The sequence below is a fragment of the Acomys russatus genome, chromosome 8 (assembly GCF_903995435.1).
Source record: "Acomys russatus chromosome 8, mAcoRus1.1, whole genome shotgun sequence".
Taxonomy (NCBI): Eukaryota; Metazoa; Chordata; class Mammalia; order Rodentia; family Muridae; genus Acomys; species Acomys russatus.
In genome coordinates, this window is record NC_067144.1 from 20,018,942 (window position 1) to 20,038,219 (window position 19,278).

The window sequence follows — 19,278 nt, forward strand, 5'->3', positions numbered from 1 at the left end:
GGATCTCAAAGCAAACATTCCTCTTATGGTAGGGAGCAAGCAACTTCCTTTTTACAAACTGACCTTGAAAACCCTACGTCAGAAAATCACTTAAAAATTCTGATATGGTCTCACTTAGTAGGCAAAATCAAAAGGCCCTGTGGCCCAGAACTCCCTGTAAGTCAGTGGCCTTAATCTGGAAGCAAGCACGGGTGAAGCCACCCTGTGGCAAGGCATTCTGATCTGATGGGCTCCTGGGGAGGGGGGGGGTGAGCAGCCTTGGAAAATTATCCCATGCAGTTGCCAGACATCTCAGTGTGGGCGGGAAAGAACCTTGTCAGGAAGCAGAGTACTTCCTTGAGAGGAAAGCTAAAAATCAGAGCTATTTACAACGATCAAAACCCAGCCTTCAGCCAGACATGGGGACACATGCCTGTCGCTGTTGGTACTTGGGAGGGTGAGAAAAGAGCGTGACCAGGGCCCTGGTGCCTGAGACAGGTCTGGGCGATACAGCAAGATGGAATCCCTTAAAACCAAAATGGATGAATGAATGAATGGATGGATGGATGGATGAGTGAATGAAACCTAGGCTTAAAAAACAAAACCAAACCCCAATAAACTCAGGATTTACAAGAGTACAGTAATAGCGGAATCTTCACATCTATGTCACAGACTTTTCTTGTTAAAGTTACTGAATTATGTGCCGGGTGCAGTGGCACACACCTGTCATCCCAGCACTCTGGGAGGCAGAGGCAGGAGGATCGCTGTAAGTTCGAGGCCAGCCTTGTCTACAAACTAAGTCTAGGACAGCCAGGGCTACACAGAGAAACCTTTTCTAGAAAAACAAAACAAACAAAAAAAACAAAAAAAAAAAGAAAGAAAAAAGTTACTAAATTATAGCATTTCCACACTCACTTTATGAAAGATCATCAAAGTCCATTACATAAAGTGCTTAGGACACTGGGCTGCAGTACTAGGAGTGATTTGAGGAAATCATGTTTTAAGATTTTTAGATTTTTGGTTTTTCCTGAGGTCCTAAACTATGTGGTGTTCTGCTACAGGACTTGTAGGGCAATGACAGCTAAGTGTGAGAGAGAGGAATTCAATACAGTCACAGTGCTAAGCAACCTGTGCCCATAGTTTTCACACACTCACAGGGCTCACGTCTCTAGAACACAGCCTGCTCAGCCATGCTGTAGCATCAGTGAATTGATTACCAAGAAGGAACAAAGCACGCCTCTGAGCACGCGCACTGTGTGCTCTCACACCTACCCGCACACCCAGTGCCCATGTGCAAGTATTTACTAAACGTTTTCTGTCTGGAAGTCATCTTGGTGGGTTAAAATTATTCCTACAAGTTTCACTGGTTCACAGGAGCCAAGAGGTTAGGCAGAAACCTGCACCAGCTGTTCAGACATGTGCAAGAACACAGGATCAGAAAGCAACTAAGAAGAGGACTGCGCCCTCCTCCGAACAAGAGAAATTCTTGGTTGTATCACCAGGGCAGAGGTTAGGAGAAATGGTGCTTGGTGCTTTTATGGTCACTGAATCAGCTCCAGCTAAGCCATGCAGGTGTCAATCTCTGCTGGGTCTATCAAAATCTCTGCTGCTGGGGGCTGGGTGGTGGTGACACACACCTTTAATCCCAGCACTTGGGAGGCAGAGGCAGGCGGATCTCTGAGTTTGAGGGCAGCCTGGTCTATAGTCAGTTCCGGGACAGCAAGGGCTACACAGAGAAACCCTGTCTCAAAAACCAACTAACCAACAAACAAACCCAGAAAGGCTGCTGCTGGGCCTAGGAGAGAGATGACTAGGAGAGAGATGACTACGGAACACAGTGCTCTTCGGCATGAAGACACGGACTGAGTCCTCAGAAGCCATGTGCTGGGTACCGCCGCAGTGGGTGCTGGGCACCGCCGCAGTGGGTGCTGGGCCTTTGAGAGGTGGAAGTGGGACGTGATGACTGCCCCTCCTTTATCCTGCCATCTGCCCTGCGATCTCCCTTGCCACGTCCTATGAGACCATCAGAGCGGCTACGTCGTCATGCATGGAATCTCTAAAACAACGGGAACAATCAAACTTTTCTCAACAAAGCAGTAATGGAAAACTGAGTGAAAGAAATAGTTTTCAGAGTGGTTGCTGCTATTGGTGCCTGCTTTATACTGATCGATAATGTTATATATTAGAGACCAAGGCAAGAGACTCACTGTGGATTAACGTTATCCGACATCAACAGCTGTTTTTAAATACCATGAGGAAAAAAAAAAAAAACGATTTCTAGTTGACAGAAAAGCCATGTTCTGCTAGGCTGCACAGGCCACTTAGTAAACCTGGGCCCGTCAGCTGGAAAATTGTTTCTGTCGTGCTAGGGGCACACACGAGCTCTGATGCTTTGCCATGCAAAGGGGAAACAGCCCCTTAATTTCCACTTCGGCACAACTGGAGTGAATTAAAGCTGTAACGCAACAGAGGCAAGGCCCTGTGTAGAAGGAGGATGCTCTTTCTCTAACAGGCGGTGTTTTCCTACTGAAAACAGAGGCGACCAGGCAATGACATCAGTGTTGCTCCCCTTGACCACCCGCTAAGCCCACACCAGGTGTAGCACAGCCAAAACCCGACGTGCAGCACGGCCTGACAGGGGCCATCTAGTTTGCTGTTAATCATATTATGAAGATTATTATCATTTGGATACACTGTGCAGTTAGAAGTTCAAGTTGTCATGAATTGTGCTTCATTGCTCTGAGCGTCTTGAGGATGTATCTTCTGGCCAAGGAGGTTAGCATAGTTCCCACTTCAATTACAGGCTTGTCAGAAGTTCCCTACAAACAGTGTGGCCTCCTGGAGTAACCCATTTCAGAGAACAGCTCAGCCCACTGACTTACTCTTATGTATCCCCAAGGCTTTAAAGCACACACACCCCTGACACTAATTTACACTCTGTGCTCAGAGAGAATAGTCTGTGTGTATTTTAAAGCTGCATTACCAGTGACTTTCAATGTGAATGCTGTTGGAGTCACCTGGCCGGGGATATGCTGGAAAGACACTACTGAAAGCAAATGACAGTCCTCTCCACCTGGATTAATTCAAACACTCTGGGGTGGGGGTTCCCATGGGCACACTTCAAGAAAAACAACTGTGGCTATTGTTTTATTGGCATGTGAATGCTTACATAAGTAGTATTTTAGTGAGAATTCTCCACACAGGTTCCCTATCCATCAGGTTCACAAACCTGTCTTATAACACATTTAGATAGAAAAAAAAAAAATTCAAATCCTTACCTGTATGATAAAATGTGACAAAAAATAAAAGCACTCCCATGAACATATTACTTAAAAAAGTGACAACTCCACAAGTAATTCCTTCTGGAACAGGGTAGACAGTTTCCACAAAAAGCTCAAAAAATATGGGGACGCTGCTGTTCAAGAACACTCCCAGGAGGATGCAGGAAGCGTACAGTGTCACTGGAATAAAAACACAAATATTTTAGTTCACGGAAGGCAGCGGTGACAAGCCAGGGCAGGCGGGCTCTGAGTTTTCTATACAGCAGTTCTGGAGCTGCGTCTCCTCCCCACGGTGGCTGATGAAGTTTGACAGAACATCACACAGCTGTCATCTCCTCGCTCACCCGGGTTTTCTGCAGTAAGAACAGGTTTTGCTGCTGAATGATTACCAGTTTATTTGCTTTCTCTTTCTGGTTGATTATTCCGAAGCACAAAAGCAATTTAGCATTAGAATCAAATTAAAAACATCCTGGGCTGCACCCACCGCGGAGCCTGAGCTCAGTCCCGAGACCCACATGGTGTGAGGAGAGAACATACTCCTGAAAGCTGTCCTTTGGCCTCCATTTGTGTGGTATGGTCCATGCACCACCCAATAAATACATGTAATAAAAAGATAATAAAGCTTTTGATGAAAAGACTCATAAAAAAGCAAATGAGGTGAGGGAATAAAAACGCAGTAAGTTAATTAACAAATCTTGTCTCATTTTACAATTTTAAAGAGAACTTAAAATGCAAGAATAAATGTAAGACACATGTTACTGAAAATTACACATGCAGAGCCTGGTTCACAGTGGCTTCCAAGTGCTGCATGGGGCATTCGGCATCCTTTCAGAGAACAGGAGCGCTAGTCCTCAGTTGGGGAGGAGGCCTGTGTGTCTGAGTCTTTTTATGGGTTTCCACCCCAAACACATACACTACTACTGTGCTGAGTCTGCCTCTAATCACAGGACTGGGGCGGCTGAGGCAGCAGGACTGCAAATAAGAGGTTAGTCAGGGCTACACAGACACTCTCTCAAAAATCAACCAGTAAGTAAAAATTAAAAGGTGGAGAGGGTGGGAGGACCACAGATTAGCAGGTTAGCCTGCCAATATAACTGTGTGGTGCAATCTGTTGGAAAAGGATACACTGTGATTCTTGAAGGACCACTTAGAGGAGAGCACACCTCTCAGGTTACCGCGGGTCCTGTCTGTGCTTGCGTGTACACACACACACACACACACACACACACACACACACACACACACACACACACACACGCTTGGAAGGGAAACAGAGCCAGTGGAGGAGAACTATAGTATGCATCTGTATTTTAATAAAGATATCTGCTGGCATAATGCACAGAATGTATTATAACATTATAAGAAAAATACTTTTGCTATAAATATTTATTAAGAAAATACTGCTGTACAGAAGCTGCAGAAAGTGAGGGCACTAAACCAAATCTCTTAGGCATCATTCATGGACTCTGGCATTTCAAAGCACCAGAATTTGCCACAGCTGACCCCAATTGTTAAGCATCTACTGCACGGCCAGGAAGAAGCAGTGCCACTGGGTTCCAGCAGATCTTCTCTGACTGACCCCATTGCAGCTTCCCCTTCTTCCACTTCCGTTCACTTTCCAGGATTATAAAATATTTAGTGTCTTCTAATAATGTAAACAGCTGGTAATTGCTCTGACTTCCCTTTATTTCTGTGATAGAGATAGATATGAAACTAGAAACCAACAACAAAAGTGACACAGAGCCTCGCCCCACTGCTGGGTAACACAGGGCCCCTTATAGCCACAGGAACAGCCATGTGACCCCACTAAAACATGGCATAGTTTTCAAGACACTGTTAACAAATTGTATGCACCGTATTGCTGTGCATGTGTGTATGGTGTGTCTGTGTGGGTGTGAGTGCCATGGAGCTTACTTTTGGGGAGTTGGTTCTCTCCTTCCACCTTAATATGGGTTCCGGATTGTCAGGCTTGCATGGCAAGCTGAGCCATCCCGCTGCCCATTAGAGTTTTATTTTTCCACCATTGCACGCATGCGCGCGCGCGTGTGTGTGTGTGTGTGTGTGTGCGCACGCGTGTGTGCGTGCATGCGTGTGTACCCAGGGTGCCAGAGGTATTGGATTCCCCTGGAGCTGGAATTACAGGTGCTGCAAACTCAACTCAGGTCTTCAGCAAGAGCAAGATGCACTCTTAACCACTGAGCCACCCTACCTCTCCAGCCCTACCCCCAGCCCCAAGAGATTTGTAAAACTAAAACACAGTCTAGCACTCCAAGATCACTATTTGTTGGTTGGGTGTCAAGCACATAAACTTTCAGCATCCTTTACTCACACATGACCCATGTGTGATGCTCTGGAAATGGAACACTGCTGGTAGGTATTTTGTGTTTGTTTTTGTTTTTGTTTTTTGAGACTGGGTTTCTCTGTGTAGCGTTGGCCATCCTGGACTCACTTTGTAGACCAGGCTGGGCCTTGAACTCACAGGGATCCGCCTGCCTCTGCCTGGGATTAAAGGCATGTGCCACCAGGCCTGGCTCACTGGTAGCTTTTATTGAGTATTCTATTTCCAATGTATAATCATTTATTGATTGGTGAGTGGTAATCAGGGCAAGAAAGGGCTACTGACCCAATAACACATCATCCAGGAGTTCAAAACAAAAAAGTACTGAAGTAAATGACAAGAGAAGGTCCAGCCTCTAACAGGGTTAGAAGTAATCTTGCAACATTAACATTCTGGCTCCTGTCTCTAAGCCTGGCACTCAGGAGGGGGAGCCAGAAGATTTGAGTTCAAAGCCAGCCTGGACACCATGGAGGGTCTCAAGTAAATTTGGGTGACAGTGACACTAGTTAATTTTCTGGTAGGTGGCTTGGAAACATTTCACTTAGATCCATGTGCTTACTCTTTGGTTCAGCAGTCCATTTCTGGGACGTTCTGCTCTATCTGTGTGGGTACAGACACACACGGGGCAAACACTGAGGTGCTGTTTGCGGTAAATGCAAAGATTGAAGACAAGCTAAATGGGGCCAGAGAAATAAATGCTTTGAGAATAAGAGCCAGAACAGTCCTTGCAAAGGACCCAGACTTAGTTATCACCACTCACACCAGTAATTCCAGCTCCACAGATTGGATGCCCCCTTCTGGACACCACACGCACCTGCACTCAACCCAAGCACAAACCCACACCAATACACACATTTACACTTAACTTTAAAAAAGCAAAGCGGTATTTCCCCTTTGGTGGGGGGCTGGCTGGTGAAAATTCTATTTAACAGCATTCCAATACAAGGGCACTGGGCATGGTGACTTGTACCTCTAATCCCAGCACTTGGTGAAGCAGAAAGATCAGAGATTCTGGGTCATCCTTGGCTACACATCAAGTTTAAGATCAGCTGTCTCAACAAATGAGACAAAAACCCTCATCAATAAGCCACACCGATGACAACAACAACAATAAAAACAAACTAAACAATACCCCCAAAGGTATGCAATGCCTTACATATTGCTAGATGCACATGTGAAAAGCTGTGGAAAGTGTTGTATCTTGAAAGAGAAGAAATACACACACACTGTAAGGGTCTAAACTTCTCCATAGCACAGAAGAAACTGCTGACAGGGCTGTCTTAGAAAGAGGGGTGGAGATATGCCACTGTACTTTCCTTTTCTACTATTTAAATTTTAGGGGTTTTGTTTTGCTCATTTTGTTTTACTATGGTATACTTTACCTAGTTAGCAGGAGGGGTATTTCATTACAAATGACGCTGACAGCTGATGGGGCTCTACTTCTTACAGGCTGTCAGCGCCATGGCTAGAAGCCACCAGCAATGCCTGAGCCGTGTCGATGCCAGTGACCATGTACCCAGGCACAGTCCGGGATCCCTGGCATAAATAGTCCCACTTCGCTTATCAGAAGCTGTAATACGCAGGGCAGATGAGCTATGATATGTGGGCTAAGTTATGTGTAGAAATGGATGATATAACTTCTAGGGCCACTAGAGAAAGCACAGCTGTCTAGGCCTCAGTGTCGTTTCTACATATATGTGTGTGTACATACATGTGAGTGTATGTATATATGCAAGTGTATATGTGTGTGTGTGTGTGTGTGTGTGTGTGTATGAGGTGAATGCCTGAAGAGGGCAGATGAGGAAGCTGGGTTCCCTGCAGCTTAAGGTACAGGTAACTGTGAGAAGACCCAATTAGGCACTGGGAATGTGTACGCTAGGGTCTTATACAAGAGAGGCAGGGGCTCTTAACTGCTAAGCCATCTCACCAGTCTCAGTATTTGTTTCTTTTATTGCTATAAAAATGATGACTGCCAGGCCTGGTGGCACATTCCTGTAATCCCAGCATTGGGAGGCAGAGGTGGGCAGATCACTGTGTGTTCGAGGCCAGCCTGGTCTACAAAGCGAGTCTAGGACAGCCAGAGCTACACAGAGAAGCCATGTCTCCAAAAAACAAAATGGAACAAAAATGATGACTAAGAGAGCCTAACAACAAACAAAGCAACAAACATCACTGGATGAATATGCTAAAATCACTTTCTACTGCAGAAACTAAAGAATCAAATAATTTACACAGAAGCGAGTTAAGTAACTATCTTCCTAATTAAAACAAGGGTGCACGTGCAGCTGTGGGTGCACGGATTCAATGCATGCATCCTCAGTGTTCTGTGCATGCAGAACGCCGCACGGATCCAATGCATGCATCCCTAGTGTTCTGGGCATGCAGAACGTCAAAGTCTCAATTTGATCTCTACTTGAATTTCAGTTCAGCCTTGATGTATTCAGTGGGTGAATGCCATCTATTCAAAGTCAAGCAGACAAGATAATTTCCTGCTCATCACAGAGGGATCAAACTACACAATCATTAAATATTTCTATGACTTTTTATAATAGTGAAACTAAAATGATAATAAACTGCCTTTCAATTAAAACGTTAAGGTAATTTAGCAGAACAAACACAAATGAAGTGCTGATCTGGATTTTTTCAAAAAAGCTAATAAGATTTCATGGGTCTGCAGTTTAAGCTGAAAAAAAAAATCTTGTATAATCCAAAGTACAGTTAAAATGGATGTATACTAGGCACATAAATTGGATCATAGCCCTGGAAAAATTCATTCCCATGACAAACCAAATACCTGAACTTTAGAGGGAGAAAACTACATATGAATACATTTTCAGTAACTAAAATACACAAATCTAAAAGCCAGTGGTTCTCAATCTTCCTGACGCTGTGACCTTTTAATACAGTTTCTTATGTTGTGGCGACTGCAGCTATCAAATTATTTTCATTGCTACTTCATAACTATAATCTTGCTAATGTTATGAATCATAATGCAAACATCTATGTTTTCGTATGGTCTTAAGCAACCCCTGTGAAAGGGTCATTCAAACCCCAAAGGAGTGCCCACCCACAGGTTTAAAACCACTGCCCTAGGTGATCAGCAATTAAAAAAGAAATTCCAGGGGCTGGAGAGATGGCTCAGAGGTTAAGAGCACTGGCTGTTCTTCCAAAGGCCCTGAGTTCAATTTCCAGCAACCACATGGTGGCTCACAACCATCTATAATGAGATCTGATGCCCTCTTCTGACTTACATGCAGGCAGAGTACTGTATAAATAATAAATAAACGAATCTTGGGGAAAAAAATTCCAGAGAAGGGATTAGTTGGTAGAGTGCTTGCCTGGCAAGTGCAAAGTCCTGGGTTTGACGCACAGCACTGCATAAGTCATGTGCAGCCATGTACACGGTAACCCCAAAAGTTTGGATGTGGAAGATGGAGGCTCCGATGTTCAAGGTCACCCTTGACTAGGTAGGGAGTTTGAGGCAAGCCTGGGCTATCTGGGACCCCATCTATAAAAGAGAAGATAAACACCGAAATGCAGATGAAAAGGGAGTAAGAAGCACTGCAAGCAGCAGCTAATGAGACTCAGGGTATGCTCAACTCTCAGTGGCGGAGGCAGGTGAGTCTCTGAATTCGAGGCCAGCCTGGTCTACAGAATGAGTTCAGGATAGCCTCGGTTAGACACACACACACACGTCTTGAAAAAACAAAACATAACAAAACCAAAACCAAACAAGACATGGTCAACAGCAACTTTGTAATTTTGGACTTTGAAAGTGTTCACCAGATACCAAATTTGATCGTCTTATCAGTTCTTTGGCAGGTAAATTAAGTGTCTTAAATTCAAGTGACTAAAGTCCTGAAAGCAAAAACAAACAAACAAACAAACAAACAAATCAAACAAATCCCAAACAGCCCAATTTGTTTAGATACAAGTTAAGTTAGCAGTGAAGGGTTAATGACCTAGCAGCCTCAAGTGGTGTTTACCACTTTGAGACTATAGGGGAACTGACCTGCAGAGGGAATCGTCCACCCCAAAAGCTCCCTTCTCTGCCCTATGACCCCTGAGCCCTGTTCTGATTAAAGGACAACTTGGCTCCTTTTATTTCCATGTCACCTCCTTGACTCCTCATCCAACAGTGTTAATGACACTGTCCAGGCCTACGGGCTCCAACCTGTTTTGGACCAAGCCACTGTGTCAGACTGAAAGACACCAAAGTCAGTATTTTTTACTCAACAGCACTGATACACATGGTGTGTGCCTCAAATCTGCATTCAGTGCAGTGCTGGGAGTGATTGCACACAGGTTGACAGAACAAAGGCAGAGCATCCGAGGGTCACAAATGAAAAGAATTGCAATCATCTGCAGAGTAGGTCAGCAATTATTGTTTTAAGTATCTCTGAGGAAAAACTTAGCTTGTGCCTTTCTTCAAAACCATTTGTCAGTGGCCTATGGAATACAGGCAGCGAGGCCATAGCAGTAAGCAGACACACTGTGATCACTCCTGCTAACTCCTGGCTTGGCAGCCATTTCTAGCACAACGAGGGAGGTAATTACACTCCATTTTCAAAACAAACCATGTCTGATCATGAGCAGCCATGCCCCATGGTTTCTGGCTGTGAGCATAGCAGGCAGGTGGTTGTATCAATTCTAGGAATGTTTTGTTTGTGTTTGCTTATTTGTTTTTGGTTTGGTTATTCAAGACATGGTTTTGAGACATTGGCTGTCCTGGTCTTGCTTTGTAGACCAGGCTGGCCTCGAACTCACAGAGATCTGCCTGTCTCTGCCTCCCTGAGTGCTGGGATGACAGGCGATCACCCCTGCCTGGCTAATGTTTTGTTTTTAAATTACAAAAATTTAGGGGCTGGAGAGATGGCTCAGAGCTTAAGTAAGAGTGCACTGCTCTTGAGTTCTGTTCCCAGCGCCTGAGGGCAGCTCACAAGCACCTATGAGGGGCTCCGACACATTAAAATGCTATTGTTATTGCTGAGTGTGAGGACAACCCCGTGGAGTCAGGTCTCTTCACTCACCTTTAGCTGGGTTCAATCCTCTAAACCAAGTTTACCTGCTGCACCATCTCACAGGCCCCATCCTGGTGATGTTTTAAGGAAGACCCTGATACGCTAGGAGGCTGAGACCAAAGGAATCAGGCTGGTCGATGGGTGGTGTGTTTACATGACTGTTGAGCTGTGGGGAGGGTTAGTGTGTTCAGAGTTAAGACTCAGGCCAGGTGTAGCAGATGTCTCTAAATGCTGAAGGCCATGACGTAAGAGGGAGGGAGGTGACTTGCTCTCCAGAGCTAATTACTCTCCAGATCCGTCACAACGTGCCGGGGAAAGGACTTGCTAGGACCCAGAGTTGACCAACAAGATAGGAAAAAAACTTCCCTGTGGAAGATAGACAGGCTGCCATCAGATAAAGGCATATCTGAGATGCTACAAAAGAGAGTCCACTTAAATATTTATTATTATTAGTTTTCTTTTTCAGGCAGGATATCAAGTTGCTCAGGGTGGCCTTTGAACCGGCTACGCAGGTGAGGAAATCCTTGAGCTTCTGATCCTCCTGCCTCTGAGCATGAACCACTATACCCAGTGTAGGGGGTGGGGGGAGAGGCTGGAAAGGACTCTGGGGGGGGGGGTGGGGGCGGGAGGAGCTGGAAAGGACCTTGGGGCACATGACACTAGGCAGGCACTCCTACAACTGAGCAACATCACCAGCATGAGGGCCATTAATTTCGTTATTTTATTTAATTACGTCTGTGCGCGCGCGCTCACACACAAGCATGCAGGTACTCTTGGTGGCCAGAGGCTGTGGACACCTGGAGCTGGTGCTACAGACAATTGTGAGATGCCCTCGGGGTGCTGAGAACCAAACTCCAGGCCCCTGCACAATACATTCTGAGCCAACTCTCTAGACCCAAGGTTCATTTATTGAATGATAAATTATATCAGATGGGTAAAGTTCATCGGAGCAGATCAGAGACAAATTTTAACTCATGTAGCAAGAAGATCTTTACCAGAATGCCAAAACTGAGACTCTTATGGTGCTCCCAGGTGGAGGAGATTAGCCAAGGATTTATTGACAGCTTTATTAAGAAGTAAGATATAACATATAGACCAAATACATATATTTATTATGAATTACCTTAAGAGAGCTAAAAAACATGTCTAAAGCGTAGGGTTAGAGCATGAACATACTTATAGGTAAGTTTTCATACAGTGCATACTGACTGAACTTTTATTTCAGGATAAAGCTGGGAAAGACAGCTGGCAATTATTAGATTAGACCTTTACTAGAACGATTTCCCTGTTCCCCATCTAAAGTAAACTCATAAATGGAAAACAAAATAAAACAAAACCTCCTTTGGAAATGTAGCAGTGAAAACAAACAGCAAATGGTAAATGGAAATATTCACAATGCTATCCACATGCCCCGCTCCTGCCCCCCCCCCCCACCCCCTGATTTTGAGCAAGCTCAACACACAGAACAAAACAATTCACGGGGGCTAGAGAGAGCCCAATGCCTAAGAGCATCTACCACTCTTCCTACAACCTGACTTTGGTCCCCAAGACCCACGTAGGGTGGCTAATGATCACCTACAATTCCAGAACCCTCTGGTGTCCGTGGGCACCTGCACGCACATGCACGTGGCCATATACACATAAAAATAAATCTTGGAAACAAAAACCCCAAACCACATCCGCACTGATCGACAGGCATACTTCACAGCCCAGATAAGCAACGAACTTACGACCTTCCTGCCGCGGCTTCCGGAGCAGCCAGGGTTGTAAGCGTGTGCCATCAGGCCTGGCTCCCTGATTTTTTTCACTATGGTGCTGCGCCTCTTTTTCACATCACCGCATTTTCTGCCTAAATAGTAACTGCTGTGGCTCTCCTAACCTGCTGAAAATTAAGCATGCGGTCCATGGAACTGGCCCAGATGAGGGCGGGCTACTGGATGCGGTGTCATTAGTGACAATGATTTCCTCCCGTGCTGCTAATTTGCAGGCACCCTTGTTTGGCGCATCTTTTGCTGGCACACTTCAGTCCCATAAAAATGGAATGTTTGCTATGTTTACAGTTCTGTATGGCTGAAAGGCAAAGTAATTATCTTGCAGAAATGAAGCACAACAAATAATCTTGGAGAGAGTGGGCCTGGAGACGGGCTGTGCAATGATCCCAGCATGCAGGGTTATCAGACACTTCCCAGGCCCCCCAAATTATTTATGGCTCAGAAGAAGGCACCAGTAAATCACGAGCGCTGACTGACTGCCTTCTGAAACACAATCCTGCCCGACACGTATGTCTCTTGAACATCTCCACAAATAAATATTACATGATCTTCCTCAGGAGATCCTTTGAGCATTTTATTACTTCAAGAAGTCATGTTTAAAGTGTCTTTTGTGTGTGCGCTCGCAGCCACAGTGCGCATGCCGTGAGTCCGCCCCTTCCACCTTGTAGGGGTGGGGCCAGTGAGCGGCCAGGGGCTTTGCTGTCTCTGCCTCCCGTCCGCCGCGGACAGGTAGGTTACAGACTTGCAGCTGTACCTGACTTCTGGACATCAGTTCTAGGGTTACAGTTTGGGTTTTCACACTCGTGTGGCAAGTTTTATACCCTGAGCTCCCTCCCCAGAGCTCATGATTGCTATATCCAGAACTCCCACAAATACAGTCTCTCTTTTTTTTTGTTGTTTCTTTGGTTTTTTGAGACTGGGTTTTTCTGTGTTAGCCTTAGCTGTTCTGAACTCCCTTTGTAGACCAGGATGGCCTCAAACTCACAGAGATCCCCCTGCCTCTGCCTCCCGAGTGCTGGGATTACAGGCCTGCACCACTGTGCCTGGCACATTCTCTCCTTTTAATTCATATCCTGTCTTCCGTTTTTGAGCTGTTACACTAATGACCATGAGTAAGAGTCACTGTTAAGTGACAAAAGTGAAACGAGTTAACTTACTCTTTTTTTTTTAATCTTATGTCCTGAAAGCTTCAAATCACTCATTTCTTTTAAAATGTTTAAAAATCATATTTAGTACTCTATGAGAGGCCATGAATATGCTTTGAATTTTTAATGCTATTAAAATGGAGTATAATTGAAGGGAGCACGTGTACGCTTTAACTTTTTGTGTGCTACAAAAATGGGAATAATTACCGTAATAAAGTCAAAATGCATGAAAATAAAGCAGCTTACTCTGGCCTATACATATCACATGCCTTTCAACACCCCTGAAAATGCTTCCTTTCTTGAGGTAACACAGATGCTATGCTGTGGTCAGTTACTGCTCTAAGGGGCATCTGTCCAGCAGACACCTCCCTTCCATCCAACCCTGGAGTTGCTGGGTGGCACCACCAAGCATTCTAGCAAGCTGAGATGAAATTAGATGAATAATCTCTCCCAAGGCAACTTCTGTCAAACAGTCAAATTATATTGTTTCAGCAAACTCAACGCAAAAGTGCTAACATTTTTCAAAATGCCATTTTGCAAGCATTCAGCTATACAGTAAAAAATGACTGTATGAGTTGTGGCTAACAGGGAGACATCTCATTCGCACATCAGGTGAATACTGTGTGCTTGCATTGTTCTGTTTATAGCAAAAGCCTCAGATTTTGAAGCTCGTGTTACCTAGTCATGAAGTTATTTATTTGTCCTGTTGTAAACACTTCAGTTAATTAATAATGAGGTTTTAAATACTAAGTTTTCCTAAGAGGACAAAAAAATGCATACTGCTGACAGCCTCCAAGAGGACCTGTGCGGGCAGTGCATATATCAACCCCTTGTCCCTTCAGAGACAATGCTGTGACCCAGTTTTCCTTCTGCGGAGACAGCAATGCTAATATCAAGATGAGTGGACTACCCAAGGACTAATGACGGCTGTCATGAGACAGCAGCGCAAGCAATCTTAACTAGCTTTTAGCCTACTATGTGCACAGTTGTGCATACGCTCGCCACTGCTTAATAATGAACATGTTCCAAGGGACATGACTCTGTCCTCACTGGAACAGCACAGTGTTCAGACAAAAAGATGGGTGAGATATTGGGGTAACAGTCTTAGGGACCTACTGTTATAGACACTGCCTTTTTGACCACAACACTGCTTTGTAGTGCATGACTGTTTCGCCTACTTTTCATGGAGATTCTCCTGACTTATAGAAGCCCATAAGAGAAATCATAAGCATGCTAGGATGACTAAGCGTGGCCACTAGAAAGAAACACAAGTTTGCCATGACTGACTTTAAATATCAACCTCAAGGTCTAGATCTGTCCATAATTAGATGGTGAAGCAAATCCCCTCCCATGGACCCTCTTTCACTTAAAGAGAATTAGGTCAGATTTTTACAAAGGCCTGTGATAGATTTACTAAAACACCCCCATTGTTCCGTTAAAACGTGCCCTGCTGCTTTCCCTGCAGCCCTGCTGAATGACAAGGAGTGACAGTGGCTGCTGAATCCTCAAGGCAGGAAGTTCTATCTACTGCGGCTGGGGATGAGACAACACACCCTCCCCCTCTCCCTCCATGCTGGGACAGAATTCATGAGGCACTCCTCCATGCTCCAGATTTTCAGCCTGGCAAGGAGGGTCAGATACACCCAGAGACCCGCTAGGTGCTACTCAGTGTGAAACGGAAGCGAGAAAGGCCGTGAGGCTGCAGAAGGGAGCTGGCACAAGCTAGTTCTTAACACAGGGTTTTAGTACGTTAAAAAAAAAACAAACCATCTTTTAGGAGTATCTGACATTGAAAAAGCTGACTTGCAAGTGAAAACAATGGTAAAATGTATATAAATATCATGACGTAAGGATACTGAACTGTTCCTGGTTGTTAAGATGGTCCAGTCCCACCCTGACTTACTTTCGAAGCCTGCCTCTTCTCTTCCTTCTAGCAGAGAATGGAACACATGGTCTTGATGAGGCTGATCACATCAGTGGATACAGTTTCATAATATACCCCGCCCTGACTATAAAAGACAGATATGCTCACTGTACAAAACCAGGCGAAAGCAGATATAAAATTCCCTGAGGCCTCTGCGCAGAGATAAAGCTGCTCCTGAATTCACAATTGTGCATCTTACAATGAGCAAGCTGTCATCAAGCACTCACGACTATGTTCACGCAAACTCTCACACACGCTGACTTCTACATGGGATCATCAAAAAAAAAAAAAAAAAAAAATCTGCATGTTGATTCCTTGAATGTAAGGAGTTGTAAACTAAAATGGTTCCACCTGACTGCTGCCCGACTGCTAAACTCTACCAGAGTGAGGTAAAAAAAAATCTGGCCCAATGAGTTGGAGATGGTTCAGCAGTTAGGAGCACTGGCTACTCTTCCAGGAGACCAGGGTTCAACTCCCAACACCCACATGGCAGCTCACAAGTGTCTGTAACTCTACTTCCAGAGGACCTGGCACTCTCTTCCAGCCTCCATGGGCACCGCATGCATGTGGTGCAGACATACAGCAGGCAAAACACCCATACACATAAACATATAAATTTAAAAAGAATTCTGACTTGCAACACTTGCTGGTTGTTTGAAGCCCCATGTAGGAACACTGGTATATGAACAGTCACAGACTTGTAGTCAGCATCCAATTTTAACTCTGGACACCTGGGCTTCACAAGCGGGCTGATGGAGGGCGGCAGAAGCTGGTTTCCCAGCTTTCTCCTGCTTAAAAACAAAACTAAACTAAGACAAACCAAACCCCCCAAGCCCCCAAGAACTATTTTATGGGTTTTTTTAATCTAAAAATTAGATCTATTACTTATTTCTTGTGTGTATGTATGTTCACATATATGGAGGCATTTCTCTGCTTCTCTATGTATGTTCTGGAGACTGAACTCAGGCTGTGGTGCCAGGCAGCAAGCATGCTGTTTACCTGTGAAGCTACCACGCCAGCCTACCACCTCTGCTCTTAATGCTTACTTTGTTTGGCTTTTTTTTTTTTTTTTAAAGACAGAGTTTCTCTCTGTAGCCTTGGCTGTCCTAGAATTGCTTTGTAGATCAGGCTGGCCTTGAACTCAGAGAGATCTGCCTACCTTTGTCCCCCCACCCATCTCCACCCCATGATAGGATTAAAGGTGTAGACCACCACCCGGCTGACTATGGCATCAATATATTTTTTTTCCAGAGACAGGGTTTCTCTGTGTAGCCTTGGTTGTTCTGGACTTGGACTCACTTGGTAGACCAGGCTGGCCTCAAACTCACAGTGATCCACCCGCCTCTGCCTCCTGAGTGCTGGGATTAAAGGCGTGCACCACCACACCCGGCCCTATGGCATCAATTTTTAATGGTGCTGGGATAAAATAAATAGCTAACAACAGTGCTGAACACACACTTAGGTGCAAACAGTTCGGTAAGTGTATACATTCTGGCAATTTAGCAGCCACTTAGAGAGTGAGTGGTATCCACAGACTGAAAGAATGACCACAATTACTACAGGGTGTGTATACGTGATGGGCAACTGTAGGGCACCAAATTTCCAATCACAGTGAATACTGCAGCCTCATTTCCTGCTGTAGATAGGCTCTGTGGAGATTTGCTCATCACTACGCCAACGGCTAATAAACTAACTTCTCAAAGCTATGACATCATCAGAAGGAGCCCCAGCCTGTAGACACTGGGACCTCCCTGGACTGGAGGCTGCAGTGATGCCCAGTAGATGTCGGGGCCCAGCATGGCCCCTGTGAGTTTGATGGGGCATGCTCTGCTGCTGGAGCACTCTGTCTGGCAGCCTTCCACTACCGCTTATCAACTCCGTGAAAGTGGCTAGGACTCCCAGGGTCTGATGCTGCTGATGTACAGACCCCGGTTCTTATTCCAGATGCAGAGATCAAAAGTAGGATGTGCAGAAATTTACTCCCACTCATAGAATGCTGGTAGGACACTAATCCCTCAGTGTATTTCACGATAAATAATCCTGTAATTGAGCACCTAATCCATGGTGGCTAAAAATTACTTGCAAGATGGGTAATAAACCTGCATCTTAAGCAATTTTTGATTAGATGAGAAGAAGAAACAGTCACAGAGTCCCTTGCCTCCCTGGGATCACAGGAGGCAGTTACGGAGCCCCTTGCCTCCCTGGGATCACAGGAAGCAGTTATGGAGCCCCCTGCCTCCCTGGGATCACAGGAAGCTAGACAAGACCCTTGGGGGGGGGGCGCAGAATGATGTCCTCCTCCCCTAAAGAGCAATGTTTCAGTCTCTGGGATCTATCAGTGTGCTCCCTTACAAGGAAAAGAGGATCAAGCCTGAGATGGAATTAAGGTTGCTATTAACTGGAGTCTGAAGTCTGAAGTCTGAAGTGGGGAGATTATCCTGCGTGGGCACTGTGAGGCAAGGAGCCCTGAAAGCAGAGGAGGCGGGACAGAGGGCCCAGACACAACTGTGAACCAAGTCACAGGGTGGTGGCATGCTTTGAAGCTTTGCCCCCAGAGGCAGGGCAGGGGACTCTTCACTGCAGTCCTGAGGACCCTTTTAGCCCAGACACCTATGGTAGATCTCTTCCCAGTCTACAGGATGTAATCATCTGTGCTGCTCTTGAGCCACTGCATTTATGTAACTTACCACAGCAACAATGGTAAAGTCTCGGAATTTGTATTAGTAGTAACAATAAAGTAACAGCAGCTATGAATATTTCTGGCCAATTACACAAACTAAGTAAGCTAGCTACCGTAGCTTCCAAAGGCATTTCCAGAAATCGTGTTTTATACAGTGATGTGATAACTCCATATAAAATAAGGCACCAGGCCAGCTCAGAACTGATGGAGGTATATTTTGGATATAATCGTGCGTGGGCCACCTAGCACACATGTTAGGAACTGAACTTCAGTCTCAAGAGCAAAGCCCTGTCTCTGACCACTCACTGTCACCATCTTACATAGGTTATGGGGACCTGACCTCAGGTCCTCGTGTTTGCACACTGTCACCATCTTACACAGGTTATGGGGACCTGACCTCAGGGCCCTGTGCTTGTACATTGTCACCATCCTACACAGGTTATGGGGACCTGACCTCAGCCCTGTCAGAGGATGTGTTCCTGTGAACTGAAAATATTTATCTCAAGCTCAAAAACAACCTGTGCTCACCTGTTGTCAAAGGTAAGTGGGTGATGCTGTTTAGACAGGTCAGGGTGAACCACGTGGAGGACAGTGTAGCCCCAGAAAACAGGAGGAGGAGAATTAACTTCAGCATACCCCGGATAAAATCTGCAAACCTGAAAAGAAACAATATTACATTAACCTCAGCTATGCTTTTTAGAATTGTTTAAGTTAGCAACATACTTCATTGACTGAAATTTTCCCTGTAGAATTTTAAAAGCCAGTTATAGATATATATTTACTTCTTTCCCTATATCTACGATATAACTATAATAACTTTTTTCTTTCTTACAAAATATAAAGTGTGTTTGGAGTCTGCAGTTCACAGAATAGAATTTTTAAACTGACTTTTACTTTTACTCTTTCTAAACACTTTATAATGAACACACAGTAGGTCAGTTTTAGAGTTGACACTGATGCGCAAAGTTGGTTCTTCCAAAACTCGCACTTGGAAAATGCACGCAAATGCCTCCTTAGCATCTGTGGTCAGCTGGCCTTGTCCAGCTCTCCTTACAGCTCTCCGTACCCCTTTCCCAGTGTCTCTACAGCAGGGCTTAGCTTTGGTACTTGCTGGCAGTTGCCCTTCTTCCGGTAATGC

General features: G+C 45.1%; 1 protein-coding gene across 1 annotated transcript in view; it reads right to left on the bottom strand.

Moving 5' to 3' along the window:
* Window positions 1-19,278, bottom strand: part of Slc49a4 (solute carrier family 49 member 4) — a 70,708-nt gene that overhangs the window by 5,233 nt on the left and 46,197 nt on the right. Inside the window, exons 7-8 of the mRNA XM_051149866.1 lie at window positions 18,669-18,796; window positions 3,258-3,440 (exon numbers count right to left, since the gene is read on the bottom strand). Of these exons, the coding sequence (XP_051005823.1) occupies window positions 3,258-3,440; window positions 18,669-18,796 (311 nt within the window). The remainder of the gene's footprint in view (window positions 1-3,257; window positions 3,441-18,668; window positions 18,797-19,278) is intronic.